Source organism: Sprattus sprattus (genome assembly GCF_963457725.1).
Source record: "Sprattus sprattus genome assembly, chromosome: 6".
NCBI classification, from domain to species: Eukaryota; Metazoa; Chordata; class Actinopteri; order Clupeiformes; family Clupeidae; genus Sprattus; species Sprattus sprattus.
Genome location: NC_137925.1, coordinates 18,379,034 through 18,399,796, shown reverse-complemented (window position 1 = coordinate 18,399,796; position 20,763 = coordinate 18,379,034). Strand labels below are relative to the sequence as shown.

The following is a 20,763-nucleotide window of genomic DNA, read 5'->3' as shown; positions in this document are numbered from 1 at the left end:
TCACCCAAACTTTACCTCTGAGTGTTTAGTGTTCAAAAACATGAAGCCTGGCTCCTTTAACCAGCAACGTACAGAACCGACTCACCATAACCGACTCAGCAGAACTGACTCAACAGAACAGAGTGCATCAAACAGCATCCAAGACAACGCAAACCAAGTGAGTAGAAGGAAACGAGAAAACAACAAAAACAAAACAAAACACATCTTTTTAAACAAATCGGAGATGATGTCAGTAACACATCGCCCAGCCAGCAGATGGCGCTGGCCTGGTTCAGGCCCAGTTCTGACCTGGATCATTTGGCCCAGATCTACAGGCAGCTGCCAGCAGAACCGGACCCAACGAGCCGTGGGTGAAAGAGCATCTCCGCAACACAACACCATTAGGGTGAGAAGAAGGTAACAGAACGAAACGTGCTCTCCTTTTCAAAGACACTTGGGGGGTGGGGCTGGGAAGGGGTAGGGAAACAGTGAGAGTAGGTCCTGTGAGGAGTTTCTTTACTAACAGATACACCTTTATAAAAAAAATTTAAAAAAATAAAGAGCTGCGACTGCAGGCAGGTGGTGTTTACATTGATTAGCACCTCTTGAAGTCGGTACAGGCACTCCGGCCACAGTCATCAAACTCCCAGACCGTCTCCATCCAAACATCACAAGGGAGAGAAGGCAATGAAATACATTACTCTAACTAACCATTCAACTGCATAAGTAGAGCATCTGATATGGGTCTTCCAGTACAAAATGTGGGGCTGTTTACAGGCAGATGTGTTAACCCTCTGTGTCGTGCTGGGATTCAGTGGTTTAGTACTGAGCCACAGGTTCAGTAGTAGTGTTATTCATTTTTAAAATGCTTTTTATTTTCCCCCGGCTCGGGAATATTTATTGTTCTCAGACCTTAGGCCCTTTAATCCCTTCAAACTCTTTTTTTATATACACCTGGTATATACACACACACACACACACACACACACACACACACACACACACGCACGCAAACATACACGAAAAATGCTTTTCCTTAAGGCAGTCCATCGAGGGAGTTTCTCAGGGAGATTAAAAGTTCAACCCCAGAAGCACGTACATAATTTCAGGGAGGGCTGATTACGTGAGATGCAGGGGGCGTTGTTCACGGCAGGCAGTCACTGACAGTGTGTCTGCAGAGCGGACCACCTTTCAGACGCAGCTATAGTAGCCCCCCTCCTCCCCCCCTCACTGGTGACTGGCCAGCAGTTCATCCAGGTCGTCCATCCACTCCTGCGTGGCCTGGCCCTTCAGCAGCGAGTCCACCAAGTCACTCTCGCCCGGGAAACTGGGCAGGCTGGCGCTCGATTGGGCGCTGTAGCCAAACGGCAGCTGCTGATTGGATGTCCTGTTGACCTGGTAGCCCTGGCCACAGGGCATGCCGGCCGTGCGGTTAGGCACGCCACCCGGCTGGGGCTGGCCGAAGGCCGACAGGTCAGGCAACTGCGCCTGGGGGGGAGGCTGTGGTTGCCCCGGCTGCCCCTGCTGCTGCCCCAGGGAGGGGTTGTTGGTCCTTTGCTGGGGCATGCCGGGCATCATCTGCCCCGGGTTCATGACCCCCATGGGTCTGCCGCCCATGCCAGTCTGCCCAAACGGGCTGTTAGTGGGCATCTTGGGCATGCGCGGTTGCATATGGAAGCCCTGGTTGGCGAAGCCTGCGGGCATCCCTCCGTTGCTGGAAGACGGCTGGGTGCCCATACCCTGCTGCATGCCCGCCTGCTGTTGCTGCTGCCAGGACTGTGTCTGCGTGGGCATGCCACCCTGCATACCCCCGGGCATGGCAGCGTTCATGCTGTTGGCCATGGGGTTGGGCATGTTGTTGGGAAGGCGTGCCATCTGCTGCTGTTGCTGCTGCTGTTTGAGCAGCACGGCATTGGGTTGGTTCTTGAGGTGCTGCTGCTGCTGCTGCTGGGCCAGGACGTTTTGGCGGAACGTGCCGGGCATGCCGGGCCTCTGCTGCGCCGGGTGCTGCGACGGGTGCATGGGCATGTTTCCATAGAGCACCTGCTGCACGTCAAGGCCGCCGCACGACGAGAGGCTCATGTCTGCCTGGCCGGCGGCCGGTGGAGCGCCCGGGCCGGGACCGCCGCCCTGTCCCACGCTCATCCCGATCATGCCCTGGCTCTGGGGGAACATGCGCTGGGCGCCGGGGGCGGGGCCTACCAGGGGGTTCACATTACTCATTGGCTGAGACGAACCTGTAGGGGTAGGGGAAAAAAAGACAGGAAATTGAGCCATAAATGGGACTAAAAAAAGAGGTATCTGAAGGTGAAAAGTGACAAAAACAGTGAGAAGTGAATGCACTAGGTACTTCTCAGAGAGTGCCAGGCTGCTACCATCACACATCCTACCACATAAAGAAAACCACTCACACCGGTGTCTTACAACTAAAAAGAGGTATCTGAAGGTGAAAAGTGACAAAAACAGTGAGAAGTGAATGCACTAGGTACTTCTCAGAGAGTGCCAGGCTGTTACCATCACGCATCCTACCACATAAAGACACACGGTGGCTTACAACTAATTTTTGCCAGTCAAATGAGCTTAGCTTAGCACTTTGCATGTTGGTGATGTTTGTTGGTTACGTGTTGGCAAAAGACAAGCCCAGGTCTCATTAAGCTTTGACAAACAAGCGCCTCATTGTCTGGTGAGAGGGAAACTCACACGAGAGGAGGTGACTGCAACTTATGACCGTAAGAAGCTGATTGTGTGTTATATCATATAAGATGTATAGTTATATGTTTATGGATAATATATGGTTAAAGGTTTTATTATTATTATTATTATTATTATATAAACAGAGGTAATGTTTGTAAAATATACAATGCCACCCATATCTTTCCTAGTAACCTGGTCTCTAGTATAGCGTGCTTCTGATAGCAGGTATTGTGTTAGTGGCAGGCAGTAAGTAATGAACACGTAATGAACCCAAGTGTGTCAGTTGTGTAGTGATGAGCACAGAGTGGCGGGGGAAGCCTGTGGTCACTGTTTTACCTGGGAACTGGGACACCTGCGGCTGTTGCTGGAATGGGTTCTGATTGGCCGGCTGGTTCTGTTGGTCCTGGTACTGAGGAGGAGGCCGGGTCAGGTGCCTCTGAAGCTGCTGCTCTTGTTGCTGCCGCTGTTTCTCCTGAAGCGCGCACACACACACACACACACACACACACACACACACACACACACACACACACAAAAAGACATAGTGTCAACACACACACAGTGTCAACACAGGCCCTCGTCTCATTTATGCGACAGAAGCTCCACCAACTGGCCAAGCGAAACACTGCTGAAAACCCCAGAGGGGTGTTTCTGGTGAGCAGGACACGGTGTGCATATGACATGGAACTGCATGCTTAAAGACTGGTGGCCCTTTTCAGTAATGACTGATGATATGTTTATGAGAGTACATGTGAGAAATAAATATTGAAGTCTAGAGTTCTCCTTAATAAAAACTGTTTTGTTGTTAGCTAAATATTTGTGATAGAAAGTATAGAATGACATTCACTTTAGGTAAGGTCGGTATTGCAAAAAGTAATAACATTTACTAAATTAAATGATAATAATAAGAATAAGCATTCAAAGGCGGCCACACATATAGCTGTTAACAACACAGACGCTTGGCAGCACACTGACCTGTTCACCGGCTATGATCTGCTGTTGCCTCTGCACCCTCAGGAACTGCTGCTGTTGCTCCATGAGCTGCATCTGCTGCTGCTGCTGCTTCAGGGCCTGGGCCTGGGCTTGCGCTTGGGCCTGGGCTTGGGCCGCCTGGCTGCTCAGGTAGGCCGGGTTGCCATGGTTACTGGCCATGGGGTTACCCCCCTGCTGGCTGGCCATGGTGTTGCCGGGGCCGGGGACGTGCGGCGCTGACGGGTAGGCTCCCTGGTCCTGGAGAGACGAGTGGAGATGTGAGTGGTTGCACCGGGGAGACACTAGGGGGCGCTTCACCCTAAATATGCTGAGTTCCAGGCAGCACCAGATGCCAACCCAAACAGTATGGCAGGACTAAGGGCTAGATCAGTGCCGAACAGACTGCCGGAGTCAGCGGCCATTCACTCCCATTGGCCAGAAACAAACCTGCTGGCCCCATAGGCACTTCAGTTATATCTGGTAGAACTCTCATTAAAGTGATGAACTCCATCTGTGATTCTTCTACAAACCCAATCTACCACACTAAGTGACACTGTACAAATATTGAGGAGGCCTAGTTCCACCACCCCCCCCCCCCCCCCCAACACAATAATCATGATTCATAACTTACTTCAATACTAACCCTAGAGGGAGGGAGGGAGGGTCAGAGAGAGGAGAGGGAGGGAGGGAGAGAGGGAGAGAGAGAGGGACAGAGAGAGGAGAGGGAGGGAGGGAGAGAGGGACAGAGAGAGGAGAGGGAGGGAGGGACCGAGAGAGGAGAGGGAGGGAGGGAGAGAGGGAGAAGAGGGAGGGAGGGAGGGACAGAGAGAGAGAGACAAAGGGTGAGAGGGAGTGCAAAAGAGGGTTAAACAGAAAGACTACTAGTGAGCAATACTACCGAGTCAGAAGGGGAGACACAGATACACAGGGTCAATGGAGGGGAAAAAAGGAGTGAGGGAGGGAGAGTGAAAGAGAGAAAGTGTCTTCTCTCGCGAGAGAGGAAAAAAAAAAACCAGTGGGCCAGAACAGCTATATTTAAATAAAGAGGGGGGAGGGGAGGGGGGCTGAGCCTAAAATACACTTCCGAGGACTTCTGCCAGAGGAGGGGGGTGAAGAGCTCCATGAAAGACTGCTTTGTCGTCCGTCCCTCCTCCCTCTCCCTCCCTCTTTCTCCCCAACTCTCACACAGGGCTGTATCTAATGCCTGACCCAGCCCCCACCCACTAACTGAGTGAGAGGGAGAGAGAGTGTGTGTATGTGTGTGTGTGTGTGTGTGTGTGTGTGTGTGTGTGTGTGTGTGTGTGTGAACGCTTGCTTCTTAGCAACCATCTGCCTGACCCAGACACACACAGTGTCCATCTCGCTAGTTTAAGGGCCCCTAGCCAGACAAGCAGGGACAAAAACACATTACAAACCTTGTCTGGTGTCAGAGAAAGCAGACAACACACACACACACACACACACACACACACACACACACACACACACACAGTAGAAACATGACCACATATACATACACACTATGCAGGCTTGTGCTTTATGCATTCCAATAAGCTATATAAAAGTTCACAGACAGTGAGTTCTCACATGCCTGTGTTCGTATGGTAATAAGGGTGGCGTGTGTTTGTAGTTTGTCTGTGGCTTGTCGGCATCCTTGAAAATGCCTTTCTGCACGCCCTGCTAGTCAAGCACTCTGGGTGACTCCTCAGAACTTCTAGTCCATACACAAACACATACGCTGGTTAGTATGCATACTGAGTGCAAAAAAGAGAACAAAATTACACTAACCTAAATGAAGTAGTTGTAATTCATTATTATTTGTTATAAATAATAATAATATATACTGCCTTTCTGCAGTTCAGTGGGTGTGTTGGAGTTGTATTTGAAGCAAGTGTGTTGGTGGCTAGTCCTCTACCTTACTGTGTCCACAATACATTACTCTCCACCACCTAAACGCCTACTGGGTGGTCTTCCTTCAAGTGTTCGGTACCAACAGTAGTAAGGTTCCGTTCTTTTCAAACATGGGTTCCATCAATCATATTGATAAGAGCAGCCCATGTTCTTGGTTAACCAATTTCAGTGTGTATATCAAACCTCTCTCTGCGTGTTTGTGTATGGGGATAGAAGTCTGATTTGTGGTGAACTCTTTAAAGATGTTTGGAGGAGACGGTCTAAGGTATATAGTGTACCTCTGAGGGGTTTGTGTTAAAGCGTGTCTGTGTAGCACTCAATGAGGCTTTCTGACTTTTGTACGCCAACTTCCTGTACTCCTATTTCAACTGGTTCTGCCTTTTACAATGGTGGATTTGTTCATGGTAAAGATGAATAACTAAAAAGTCAGCTGAGGTCGACTATTACAGCTATTGCCAACCCTGAATTGCATGTCACATATTCTGTCTCCATGGCCACCTTGCCTACCCTCAGAACTCAACTACCATTTCCATGTTTCCCCTCCGCACACTCAGATCACCTGCATCTCCATATGACCATAAGATATACTGCGTCTCACCTGTGGGTGTGGCATATGCATTGGTCTGAAGGGGAGCCCTGCCGCCTGTTTCTGTTTCATGGCTTGCTGCTGCCGGATCATGTTGAGCAGAACTGCCTTCTGATTGGCCACTGCGCCTGGACCCTGGGGGGCCCCTTGTCCTTGTGCCACGGCCTCGAAGTGGGTAAGGGGTTTGGTGTTGCTGTAGTCCGGCATGCCCACCTGCGCCCCCCCCGGGCCCTGGGGGTGTCCCATCACTCCCGGGGGCGGGTGGCTCAGCATGCCAGGGTGCCCGCCGGGCTGCATGTACCCCCCAGCGGTGGCCGCTTTGGGGGAGCCCTTGTTTGGCGGCTGGCCAGGCATGAGCATGGCCTTGGGGTTGGGGAAGTCCTGCTGATACAGGGAGGGGCTGGTGGGCTTCTCCAGCCCGTACACGGAGGCCCCCAGTGGGCTTTGAGTGGGGGGGGCTGCCTGGGGCCAGGACGAGGGGTGGTTGGGAGGGGCATGGAACTTGGCCGGTGGTTGCTGCTGCTGTTTTCGTTGTTGCTGCTGCTGCTGTTGTTGTTGCTGCTGTTGCTGTTGTTGTTGCTGTTGTTGTTGCTGTTGCTGCTGTTGTTGTTGCTGTTGCTGCTGCTGCTGTTGTTGCTGCTGCTGTTGTTGCTGTTGTTGTTTCTGCACTTGCTGCTGTTGTTGGCTCTGCATCAGGTGTCTCTGCTGCTCTCGTGCAGCCAGCTGCTTGAGCTGCTGGGCTGGGGAAAGGTCCTTGGGAGGCCCTGTCATCAGGTGGTTCTGTTGGAGCTGTCGGGGCGGCTGGCCCTGAGCCTGGGCCTGCTGTGGCGGAACCGGCAGGGCCGGAGAGGAGGCCGCGGAGGCTCCAGCGGCACTGGTGATGGGGGAGCTGGTGTGCATGCCCGGCCCAGAGGGGGTCTGCCTCATGTGGGGAGAGGAGGTGCGAGGCTCCTGGTCGAAGGTGGAGGCAGCAGAGGGAAACTCCGTCTTGATGTTAGCTAGATCCGGGGGCAGTAGCCCGGACTGATGCTGCTGGGATGGGGTCTGGCGGGCTCCCACAGGGGCCAGCTCGGGGTCCTTGCCATCCTCAAGAGCGTCGTTGAAGATGTCCTGGATGTCCTCGTAGGCCACGGAGCGGTTGAACTCCTCCATCAGCTCTGACCATTCCTGTTCGTTCAGGTTGAGGTCAGGGAACAGGCTGTTGTTGTTGCCGGCGCCTCCAGGCGTAGGCAGAATATCGTCCATGGGCTCCTGCTTGAGCTCCTTCAGCAGACGCATGTCCTGCTCCGAGCCCCGCCCTCCCACGCCATCCCCACCCAATCCAGTCCCATTCTGTTCGACCCCCCCGCCCCCACCGTGCGTCCCGTTGTGTACAAGGTCTGTGTTAATGCCACGCTTGGTGTCCAGGGGCGACAGAGGCCGGTTGCCGCCGTTGGAGGCTCCGTTGAGGCCGCCCAGGGCACCATCCATGCAAGCCTTCTTGGAGGGGGGGTAGCCGCCGCCGTCGCCAAAGCCGTTGATCTGATCGCGACCCAGAGGCGACCCAGCACTCTCCAGCTTCCTCTTCACTGTCTCCTGCAGCTGCACGTAGGGGAAGAGAGGGAGAGAGAGAGAGAGAGGGAGTCAGAGGTGTCAGTGACATTTTGCACACGCTCAAAATGTGCAGTATCGATACAATATACAGCACTCACACATTAAACACTCATTGAACACTTCAATCAAGCCCTGACTGTGCACACATTAAATATTTGATGATAATGAGGAAAACAAAAGGTAAAAAAGGCTAGTGCTAATGCACTGGGTTCAAACACAGAGCATCTGTAACACAGAGACACTAAAGCGCTTTTCCATTGTGGGTACCCCGCTAACTGTCACACTATTCAAACAGCACAGCATTCCCTGGCCTTCTAGCCATCCTCTTCACACGCATAGGCTTTAAGCATTGTACATTTGCATGTGTGGTGCCAGGATACACACTCCTCATAGCTCCTGGTCCTCACAAAGTTAGCCCTCGGGCTGAAAATGTAAAGTGTGAATGTATGCAATATAGCCTCCAGTCAGCCCCACAAGAACCTCACTTATACAAAAGGACGTTTGGTCTGAAACATTCTGGTTTTTGAAGAGGCATTGTGAATGGGATTGGAAATACTTCTACCGCTCTCTTACCTACGCAGTCAGCCTACTCCATGGTCTGTCTATCTTTCTCTACACACACAAGCAGTCAAAATCACATTGTACTGATATACAAAAAAAAAAGGAAACTTGTTCATCACTACATGAAAAGGCAAGTATGATAGAATCTAAAATAAAAGGAAAGCAATAAGTGCACAATAATTCCTACGCTGGCTTGTGGCCTGAAATTAGGGGTGGGTATTGCCAAAGAAGTCACGATTCGATTCGTATCACGATTCACATGCCACGATGCGATTCTATCACGATACTTGAATTATTGCGATGCATTGCGATGCATTGCGAATTTTCACTGAACACTGTTAGAAAAAAATTAAGCCATTACCAGTGGCTGACTGGCTGCCTGTGTACGATCTGGATAGTGTGTTCAATTGATAACTCAAAGCAACTCAGTTCATACATAGCTGTATTTATTGAAACGACTTTTGGAGGTTACTTAACACAAATATTATTATTACTGGATACACTGCATGTTTTGCTTATGAATGACTTGTCGCAGTATCGCGCGGCCGGAAATGCTTGATGTTCGCCAACCATTCATGCAATTTTAAAAAAAAAAAAAAAAATAATATATTTTTTTTTTTTTTATAATCGATACTTGGCGTCAACAATCGATGCAGTAGATCGTGAAAATTAGAATCGCGATGCATAGTCATGACGATTATTTGGCACACCCCTACCTGAAATGTGGAGAAATGTTTTAACTCAAGGACATGAAGACACCAGCTGACCTCCTCCACTGCTGGTTCATCACAACCAAAGGGGATTTTCCATAAAGTAGGGCCCATAACAATGTGGTGCCTGTGCAAGGTTACGGAGCGAGAGGTACTGGAACGATGTTCCACATTGGACAGTAAATACTCCAAGGCAAGTCTAACAGATGAACTCACTGTGTGGTGAATTCACATAGCCTCAGCCGTGTTCTTCAGTGTAAATTGTTTGTGAGACATTTGTCTTTTTCACAGAATATATCCACTCTGTTCGTTGGTGCTTCAAAAAGCCTTCTGATACAGGTGCCACAAGTTGATATAATTCTCACATTTTAATATACACCCAAAATATTACCAGGGGTTAGGAGAAATAAAGCTCTCAGGTTCTCACATAAAACTTAAAGTAACTTGTTGTTTTTGCAGACCTGGGTCTAGGATATATCAACATTAAGGAACTTCCCTTAGTTTTAGCATTTGCATGTACAAAGGTCATGGCCTTTTGGATTTTGTGATATTTTCAATGTTTAGAGCGAACAACACACACATAACACATGCATTCTCACTGCAGGGAGTTTTCATAGCATTGTGTCTCCAGATTCAAATGATTGGATCAGTTACCATGGCCAGTGACCTCACCGTGGCAACCACTGAGCTTATGAGATTTAAACTTCCTGCAACAGGCTGAATCAAACTAACTGCCCCCAGTAGGGTGAAAAGACATACCACCATGATTACAACCTGGGCAGTGACCTCCTGCTCCGGTTTCCACACATTTACCCACATAAAGTCTGATAAAGTGACTAAGTCAGAACATCCATGTTAAGTTCTTCAAGCAGAAGCATTGTTGTTTTCTAATACAGGACTTCCTCTTTGTCATTACCAAAACCACCCCCCTTAACACCCAGACTGCCCTGCTCTATTCATGTAAACATTGTAGCTTTCATAACATTCCAAACAAGACTTTACAAAACAAAAACCGTACTATCAGGCCGATTAACCCGCAGTTTTGCCCTAAAACCCGCCCATTACAGGCCAACTTGTGGTAAAAAACAAAACAAAAAAAAAATCACCCATTTCACAAGAGCTGGATGTTCAAGTTGAGATACCATGTGATAAAGTATGGATGCCAGGCACATAAGACCTACAAAAGAATACCTTAAGAAAAGGAATTTAAGGCAAACCAAAGTGATCGTTTCTTACCCTTTCGTGGAAAGTACAGTAACATTTTGTAATACTTTTACCTTAAAAAAAAACGTTTCAGAATCATTTTGTTGGTACACTGACTTAAAAAAATGGCGTCTGTACCACTGCCGAAGCACACCTGGTGCCCCTGGTATCACACTATGTAACTTTGGGGTACAGAGCGGGAAACCACTTGCAAGAACTACGTAATGCTTTATGGCACCACCTCATGCAAAACTAGACCCATGAGCTAGCTATAACAGGAAACTACCACAGTATTCTGTGTGGACATCATGAGGAAGACATTTGCGGAGGAAGCGAGGGAGAGAAAGAGAAAGAGTAAACGAGCGAGACTAAAAATTGCATAATGGGGCGTTAACACTCACGCATATCCCTCATAGTCTAACCAGCCTCGTCAGACTCCTCTATTCCATGTAGGCTACTAAAATAGTTTAGCAATCCATCCATCACAGGTAGCCTGAAGACGTGGCTCTATCCCAGGGGTGGGCAAACTTTTTGACTCGCGGGCCTATTATTCTGAGATGGTTCATGTTACCATGGAAACAATAAACAAAGCTAGCTTTGGCTCACACATGCATTGCGAGATCATGCGCGGGGAAATGGGGGCATTACAAGAGAAAGGTAAAATTGAATTTAATAATATTTGGACAAGTTCGGTGGGCCGGATTAAAAAGTCCAACGGGCCGTACTTTGCCCATGTCTGCTCTATCCGATAAGAAAGCTATAGGCATAGTACACGTTATAGCGAGCTAGCCTTAATTATTTACATAAATAAAAGACCTTGTTTAAAGCACACAAGGCTCAAATAGCATGCTAACCGTTCATTGCAATGATTTAGCTTGAACAATCATGCAGTAATTTGATGTTAATTTAGCATCCATGCATATTGCATTCATTTGAGCCAGCTTTTGTACTGAATATTGAAATCAGATCCATAAATCATTACACATATCGATATAATCGCATCATTTCTTATCTTGTAATTGGTAGTACCCTGGTAGTTGCGCAAATAGAAATGTCTCCACTTTTGTGCCACTATAATCAACGTCATTAACAATTAATCAATCAAGAGAAAATTGAAATTTAAAACATTAAAGTGAAGTTATTCATAACATGGCTGGGCCAGCATTACCAAGGCTAGCATAGCTGTAATCTTTCCTTGTAATAAATTAACGTTAATTATCATCCAATCTGAATTTGATGGTAATTAACCATCCATAACATATTGTGTTCAATTGAGACAGGGGTGATGTGTATTGTATATTTCCTATAAATATATGGAGATTTGCTCCACCAGTGTAGTGGATCATTACAAGCACTGTGTCTATGCTTTCTCTTAGTGACTAGTTAACTTCTTTGGCACTGAGCCTCTCTTACCCGACTCCACTAACTCCACCTTTAACCTTGACATGCCTCAATCACCAGTTAGCACTGCTGTGGGCAAGGGTAATCGGTGGGCCAAAAGCCCCAGCGAAACCCCAAGAAGGTTCGTTCAAGCCCCGGAAGTGACAATGGGGATGCAACTGGCCTTGGCATGCACTAGCACTCCCAGGTTTACCCCGATAATGGAAACACGCTATTGAATAGGAAAGTTCAGTGTATGTGAAAAACTTTCGAAAGTGGTAACATATCTTAGTACCAAATCTGAGTACATCTTAGTACCAAAGCAATTCAATAATGCAGTGAAAAGGACAACATATTTCAGTGTGTTCTCAGTCTAGTAATCAATACATTTCATAACACAATTTGTCTAAAGCCTACTTCTCAGTGTCATACCATGACTAGACTAGCTCAGCACACCGAAACACACAGTGGATTTCCTTTGTGGTATTCAGGTAGAGACGTAATAGTTGGTTTGATATTTTAAACAAACTTGGCCCCCCGAGGCCTAAAGATAACAACAGACTTTGCACTGCATGAGCCCTGCAGAGTGTGTGTGTGTGTGTGTGTGTGTGTGTGTGTGTGTGTTTGAGATCGGAGCACATGCCTCTGTGCATGGCTACCTGATGTTGTGTGTGGGAGAGGGCGGGCCAAGAGGTGTGTGCACATTTGGGCATTTCAGTAGGTGCAAACCAAATACTGAGGACCAATAGAGATCACTGTACCTGGGTACTTTGCCAAGTGTCATAGTGCATCAACCATTGCCACATATGACATAATTGTTCATTATTCATTTAGTAATGGACTTCTTTAAATGTGTACATAGCTCTCCTTACCCTTTTAAAAAGGTCACTTCTGGGAGCACAATAACACACACAGCATACAAAAGGTATTAGACTATGTATTACTTAAGGCTGCTGTAAAACACAATGCTAAAAATAGCAAATACAAGCCTAAATACTGTGATGCAACTGTAGCATGTGTAGGACCTCTAGTGAGTGGTCAAGACTGGGGCAGACGGGGGAGTTCTAATGGCAGCTTAGAGGCAACTTACTAGACACTAACCGCCCCACTAGCACCAGGGTGTGAGCAGGAGACCGATGGCTGAATGTGATGAAATGTTTGCCTTGACAGTGCTGTCCATTGCTCAATGACCAAAAGCAAGTGTGCTCTCCTACTCTGGCCCCTCTGCTTGTGTGTGGTGTGGGGTGGTGTGTGTGTGTGTGTGTGTGTGTGTGTGTGTGTGTGTGTGTGTGTGTGTGTGTGTGTGTGTGTGTGTGTGTGTGTGTGTGTGTGTGTGTGTTGGAAGGGCTGCAGAGACGCGCTGGCTTTGGGGGGGATCAATTAAAACAACAGGAACAAGAAAACACTCATTTGAATGGGAAAATATTCCAGATCGCAAAAGCCAACACAAATCATTTCTCAGTTTAACCCCTTCTAGGTCAGGGGGTGCTTGTGGTATCCAACCCCCCAACTCCCATCCTTAATGGCCCCTGTGCAAGGATCGTTTGATCGTGCCTGGAATGTGCTGCTGGTCTGGATGCATTCTGAATGAGCGGGCAAGTATGTGCGCAAACTCCACGTCTCTCTCTCTCGCTCGCTCTCTCACACACACAGACACACAGAGGAGCTCACTGATCGCTTGATCTGGTCTTTCTCACACTCCAGTGGAAGCCAGCGCAGCTCCTTGATCTGGGTTTAAAAGCTGGAGGGGGGTGCGCGCAAAGCGGCCTCTCTGATCTAACCAACGTCCCTCTGGAGAGGGAGTGTGTGTGTGTGTGTGTGTAAGTGACTCACTGCAGGGCTTTCTGAACCTGAAAAACTGGTCTCAGAGCGTCTCCTCTTTCTCTCTGGAAGTGAGTGTGCGCCCACTCTTCTTTCTGTCTCCAGGACAGTACGCACTGCCTTTCTCTCTCTCTCTCTCTCTCTCTTTCTCTTTTTCTCTCTCTTTTTCTCTCTCCCTCTGTTGCCGTTTTACCTCAAATGATTTTCCCCCCTCCCGCATGACCAACCATTCATTGCTCACCTCAATTTCAATGAGAAAGCTGTTGCTCTTCCTTCCATGCTAATGGTTTTTTTTCCTCTCCCTCGCTCTCATTCCCAACCTCCCTCTCGTCCCTTCTTCCAAGGTATTTAACCCCCCCCCCCCCTTCCCTTTTCCTCTCCTACCTTCACTATTTCTCCCCCTCAGCATGGTCTCCACTGCTCTTCTCCTGTTTGTATACCCTATCTCTCTCTCTCTCTCTGTATGTATATATATATATATATATATATACATACAAGACAAAGAAAGAGATATATATATAAATATACACACACACACACACATGTGAGTGAGTGTGTGCATCTTCCTCACTCTCAGCAGCAGCACAAATAATACACACCCACACACGTGTGTGTGTGTGTGTGTGAGTCTTCCTCACTCTCTCAGCAGCAGCAGCAACAGCACCACCACCACCGCCACAGTCCCCCGAGCCACATGAAACTGATTAACATGTGTATAGACAGGGGAGGCCACAACAAAAGAGGCAGCAGCAGTGTGGAGGCCGAGCGGAGGGGCTGCCCAGGCGAGGGGTGCGGGAGCGTGGCGAATTCCTGGCCTGAGCACGGCCGCCAGCCATTGCCTGCCCTCTTTGAAGCCCCCGGGGGCCGCCACAAAGAGCCTCCCCAGGATGCGCTGGAGAGTGGGACGCAACACTGCAGCCAGAGAGGGGGGGGCAGGGAGGGAGAGAGTACAAGAGAGGGAGTGTATGCAGGACAGAGGTGGTAGAAAATCTGTGAGAGAGAGAGAGAGAGAGAGAGAGACGGAGGGAGAGACAGAGAGAGAAAACAGCAGAAGCAATGTGATTCTAACTGAGAAAGAGAGAGAAAACAAAGGGCAGAGTGTGCACTGTGAGGACATAAATTTGGAGAATGGAGAAAGGAGACAGAAAGAAAAGGCTACAGAAGGGAACAAGCGAGTGAGAGAAGGAGGAAACGGAGTAAAGGGAGGGGGGGGATGATGAAAGAGAGACAGAGTGACCGAGGCAGCCGTTTAGTGGGGACGAGAGAGGGGAAGAGAGCTTAACCCCACACAAGCTCTAGGTCGGGAGTTACACTCCAGTCAGGCAGCATGCGGATAACAGTCCCTCTCCAGCACCGCTCCCGGTGGGCCGGCTGGCCAAAGACCCTGGACCCCACCACAGACTGAACACAGAGGGGTCGCAAAGGGACCGCATGGAAAGTGGACCACTCCAGCTCTAAACAGCCACAGAGGGGTGGAGAGGATAACGCATAACTCAAACATACTGACCACAAACCCGCCCCTTTTCTCACACACACACACACACGTGTTTGGAGCGCTGCTGGCCTGGGATGGAGGGGGTGGTATTGGGGAGGAGTGATGAGTCAGACCTGTGAGTTTGTTGGGGGTGGGGGGGCGCGGTGGGGTTGGGGCTTTTCAGCGTTCCTGAGTCATCCTGCACATTCTGTGCTGGAGTCTCACACTGTGCGGCCCAAGTGGCTGGAGAGGACAGTGTGCAGATCCGCCGTGTACACAGAACACAGTGCCACAGGAAGCACAAGTTTTCACTGCACGGCTGAATGAAACTCAAGCGGATTGTGTCTGATAAAGAACATTTTCTTGGCTAAGCCACGCGTAAGCAACATAGTGCCAATGTGTTGTACGAGGGAAGTGATTTTAAAAACATATCGGTAATTGGTTGTGGCCAGTGAACCAGAAACCACAAACACACATAATCTGGCTCACACTTACACAGCAGCAAGAAGTAGGCTACAGGTCTTAAACGCCTTCAGCCTCAGACATACCTGGGATGCCTAGTATGCTGTTGCAATCTTCAACCATAACAGAAACCAGGCAGGACTCTGGCTTTTAAAGATTAAAAGACTTTAAATCTAAACGCAGCTTATAGACTACTGGTGATTGACACAACACACAGGTAATCACTATTGTACCAGACAAACAGTGTCAAACCAACCACAACACTCCAAGTACTCTTTGCAAGTGTTATTCTACATAAGTCCAAAATAAAAATATACAGATACTTTTTTTGGAACTGGTGTCAGTAATGGTCACCATCCTCATTTCCTCACTACACTGGACGAACAAAACTCCAACCTGGAATCCAAAGACCCAGGCATGAACATCACAGACAGATATTCAAGCATATCTAACTTGATGCCAAAAACTCTATTTCACAATAATAGTATAAATCCCGAGGCAAAAGTAAAGAGGCTAATCTGACTTGTTAAACATATGACTTAACAGAGGTAGCTATCCTCCTGTGTTGGTAACTGACAACATGATCATGTGACCACGCAGCACGCGCCCAGGACCATACACGTTAAGTCTCCTGACAGCACAGAATCAACATCAAGCTAGTACTTTACAGTTTCCCGTTTGGCAGTGCAATATGTTACCTAACTTAGATAGTACCTATGCTCGCTACATAATAGTTTACACACTTTAAAAATCACAACGAGAAGCATCTTGGACTGTATTATTGTGAATCAACAACGGCAGGCGGTCAGTCATTCATTCATTCATGTCTCGTTTAAGATATGACGCCAAGAGTGTGGCGTGGACACTTACCGCAATTAAAGTGCTGTTTCTGCTTGGCTCTCCAGGCGTCCCGTTGTCGGCAAGGTCCGCGTTGCCTCCCCCGGTTCCCGAGCCTCTTGGAGTCGTTTGATCGGATGTCGGCTGCGACTGTCTGTGCTTACTCGACCGTTTGGCCTTGCTCTGCAGACACCGTTGATGCAGCGCAAGGGTCTGCTGCCGTTCCATTTCCAGCCGCTCCATGGCCGTGTTATCGTAACGGGTCTCGCAGCCGGTGTGATGCCGTCGGAAGAGTTCAATTCGACGGCGTAAACGCTCCATCACCGCGCTATGCCGCGGCATGACAAAATCCGCCATCATCAATGATCGTGTTTATTAAACACCGGGGCTCGAATTTCGGTGCTCCGGATACAAGCAACTTTTAATGCTGAATGTGCTTCTTCACTGAGTGGGTGTCTCTACCCCCTGCCTTTTACAAAACACACACGACTGCCACCATTTTTGTCGCTTTGACTGCGAGTCTTTTGTACAATGCAATAAAATGGGCTTTTTAAATAACTTGCACCCTGACCGAGCGCCTTTTCCTGATAACACAGTTAGTTACATGTTCCAAGTTATTAAATACCGTACTACATACGCGTGTAACGTTGACTTTCCGAGAACTATGAGTACAAATAGTCTTTGGAAGTGTCTTGCCGTCCGTAACTACTTTATCTCCCTTCTACAAACTGTCTGCAACTTCAATTTCAAAATGAACACGTTAGTCTCAGTCTTAGCCTTTGAAGTACCTTGTTCACCAATGACTTACTATCAATAATAGCACTTTACCACCGACCAACAGTGAACACCAAGTCACAGTCGAAGACGGTGGGGTTCGTTACAGTGCATACTGAATACATACAGAAGAAGAAAGAAATCCACCTCTTAGTAGCTGTACATATATTTTCGACCTTGTCGCAAATATAAACGACGCAAGGTAAAACAACCACACAGGTTCCCTAAACATAGAACTGTGCGCAATCCTACCCTAAGAGCTCGTAGAAGCACACTGACTACCAACTTTCACCCACCGAAGTTGCTGACGAAACTGCTTAAAAACACAAGCCAGAAAAGAACGTATTAAAACATTTGAACATGTGAATACGCAAGTGTAGAAACTACCTGCGCATAAACTAAAAAGTTAAAACCAACAAGAAGAGCTTTGTTAGTTAGCAATCTGCTAACTGCCTACAGAAAACTCCTCGGGTTCATAAGTTTTTACCTTGCAAAGTTAATAAGATATTTCATACAGTCGATGGCTACTTATGCACTCAGTTAACAAAACTAAAAAAATCGTTGTGCCATCCAAGTTCAATACAACCGTATTCGACAAGAAGAACACCCAGCCATTTTAAAAACAGAATAACTTCAGCCAGCTAACTTTTGAAACTCTAAAAAAGTAGCTCTTTGGCTAACAGCTGATTCTCTAGCCTCCTCTGAACGAAAAGCTAGTTAGATAGCAATAGGCTACTATACAAGCTACGGATGTAGCTAGCTGGCTAGCTAGCTAACTAGCTAAGTAACAAAGCATGATACATTCACTTTTTCCCGAATGTATAGTCTTATAAGTGGTACGTCCCACAGAAAACACTGACCGATCCTTGTTCCCGATGAGACTGCTGATGAAAAAGAAAACGCGACAACAAACAATCAAACTCTGCCCTACTGTGCTATTTCTATTGTTTTCCAGTGTACAGGCAGTTCTTCGTCGCCATCTTGAAATAAGTTTTTTTTCTCCCCTTTTTTTCCTCTCCCTTTTCTAACCTTTGCATCACAGAGCAACGTCACAGCCAAAGCCCCTCCCTTTTGCCATGATTGACAGAAGAAATAAGCAATGAATTGTCTAAGAGTTTGTTGGAAAAATGTATACAATGTAAATCAATGAAAAATCTATTGGGGTGTATGTACTTAAGTAATAACCTGTTAAAAGCGTAAAAGCAAAGCTCTATTGGTATAATCGTAATTGCATCAATGCTTGAGGCTTCATAAATAAAAGTATTTGGTATCACTATCTATATTGTTAAAATACGTGGAATTTGGACATACCGTAGTCCACGGTAATACACATATATATCACTAGGTATGGGAGAAATGTTCCCTCTACATTTGACCCTATCACGCCCCTTAGGGGAGTGGGCTATTTACAAGAGGACACAGGAACACATTCTTGGACCAACAGTTTATAAGGCCATAGCTTTGACCACACATCTTGATGTCAAACCTCTCTTAACCCTCTATACCCCAATAGAATTCTAGAACACTGCAGCAAATGAAATAAAAAAATATATATTAGTGACATCTACAAATATTAAAATACATAGCTTTACATACACCCTAATGCATTTTTTTTGACTGTCCAAGGACACTGGCGGTAGTAACGCTGACAGAATATACTATAATATAATATGGTCCTTCAACCAAAAATGTGGACCAGAAATTATTTCATAAGACAACCATGCTACGGTACAATATGCTTTACATACATTTTATTTTTGATATGCGGGACAAATTTGCCACAATAAGATTCTGACGTGTGTGAGCTGCTCTCAGTGTGCAGATGTATTACTTACAAACAGAACCTCAGCATCCCCCCAACCATGCTACCGCCCAATATGCTTTAGACACATTATATTTTAGATGTGTGGGACTCATTTTCAACAATATGATTCTGATATGTGTGAACTGCTCTCAGTGTGCAGGTATACAGTATACTTACATACAGAACATCAGCATCAGCATCCCCCCTCCCCCCCAAACACATATGCCTGAAACTGCATCAGGGCAAAGCGGCAGGTCCGGTTGGTATCAACCCCAGGGTCCTAAAGGCCTGCTCTGACCAGCTCTGCTGGATTATACAGCTTCTCTTCAACCTTAGCTTGAGCCAGGAGACGGTTCCTGTGCTGTGGAGGACATCCTGCCTTGTTCCAGTACCAAAGAAGTCTTCTCCCTCTCCTTCAATGACTATAGACTGGTTCCCATCCAACATCATGGAAGTCCTTATAGGGACTGGTTTTGACCCATCTCAGACTCCTCTCTGAACCCACTGCAGTTTGCCTACCGTCCCAGGGTTGGAGTGGAGGATGCCATCAGCTGCTTCAGTGAGCTTTCACCTGGACAAAGCTGGTAGCACTGTGAGGATCATGTTCTTTAACTTATCATGTTTAAATGCCGTAAACACAATACAACCTTTACATCTGCGAGGGGCATCCAGAGGACAGTACTCTCACCTTTTATCTTCACATACCTCAGACTTCCAAATACAACTCAAATGTCCTGTCATCTTTAGAAATTTCAAATGAACAACCAACTCTTAAATGTGGCCAATATGGAGAAGATGGTTGTGGATTTAAGGAGGACCAGGACTAAGCTGGTTACTATTCTGGTTACGTCCTGGAAGAAGAGGTGGAGGGCTACAAATCTAGTTGTTCACCTTGACAACAGACTGGACTGGAAATGAGGCACTGAGGCTGTCAACAGGAAGGGACAGAGTAGACTACTTCTTGAGGAAATTCAGGTCCTTCAATGTGGACTGCGAGATATTGCATATCTTTCACCAGTCAGTTGTTGCAAGTGAAATTTTCTTTGCAGCCATCTGTTGTGGGAGCAGCATCAGTCAGTGACACTAAGAAACTGAGTAAGCTGATAAAGAAGGCTGGCTCCGTGCTGGGGTCTACTCTGGAGTCTATTGAGTTGGTTGTTGAGAGAAGGATGTCGCACAAACTGCTCAACATAATGGAAAACACTTAGCATCATCCTGCACGACCTACTAGTGTTTTCAGTTGGAGACTCTTTCAACTCTGCTGTAATAAGGACGGTAACAGGAAGTCATTCCTGCCCACCACAATACGAATATATAATAACCCCTATGTGCTAGGAGAGAAGGCTTATCCTCTGAGTGGCAATGGACCATGCACACCCTACATTTAATTTGCAGTTAGAGCTATATCTCAAAATCTATTTTCTATTCTGTTTATTTTATCTAATAGTACGTACAGAAGTTTGTATAAATAGAAAATTGTTAATTTTAAGTGTAACCCCCCCCCCCCCCAAAAAAAAACCTCAGTATTTGTTTTTGTGATTCGTAATGTATTTGAATTGCTGCTGCAACACATTTTTGGGGATCAATAAATCAATTAATTAATTAATATACAGTGCTGCTTGAAAAGTATGTGAACCCCTTGAGCAGTTTAGAGTTTTCGGTTTTACCATGATTTTTCTTTTTTATCATCACCAGTTTTCTGTTGTTTATCAATTGCATGTACTTGTTTAGAGGGAATTGTTTGAGTAGCCAAAAAACTACATGAAACATGGAATTAGTGTATGTGCAAAAGTAAGTGAACCCCCAGCTGCATTAGTAAAGTCAAGTAGGTAACAGATTATCTACTATCTACCTGTATATCTCTCTCTATATTTATATATAGTTTTCATTTTTCCCATAAGAAAGTGACACCATTTATTGGTTATTTTAAATAAAATAGTCAAGCATTTCCTCTCTGCATGCATTCTGGTCAGTTTCACCAGTATTCACGTGTTCCCCATCT

General features: G+C 46.9%; 1 protein-coding gene across 1 annotated transcript; it reads right to left on the bottom strand.

The window, feature by feature from the left end:
- Positions 1–1,206: 1,206 nt before the first annotated feature.
- On the bottom strand, positions 1,207–17,067 carry maml1 (mastermind-like transcriptional coactivator 1; the record flags this gene model as incomplete). The annotated part of the gene is made up of 5 exons (XM_080840061.1): positions 16,217–17,067; positions 6,155–7,723; positions 3,649–3,903; positions 3,010–3,145; positions 1,207–2,216 (listed from the first exon to the last, which is right to left on the bottom strand). Exons 1-5 carry the CDS (start codon positions 16,541–16,543, stop codon positions 1,207–1,209), a joined length of 3,297 nt encoding a protein of 1,098 aa, XP_080696187.1. The 5' UTR covers positions 16,544–17,067.
- Between the last annotated feature and the right edge of the window lie 3,696 nt (positions 17,068–20,763).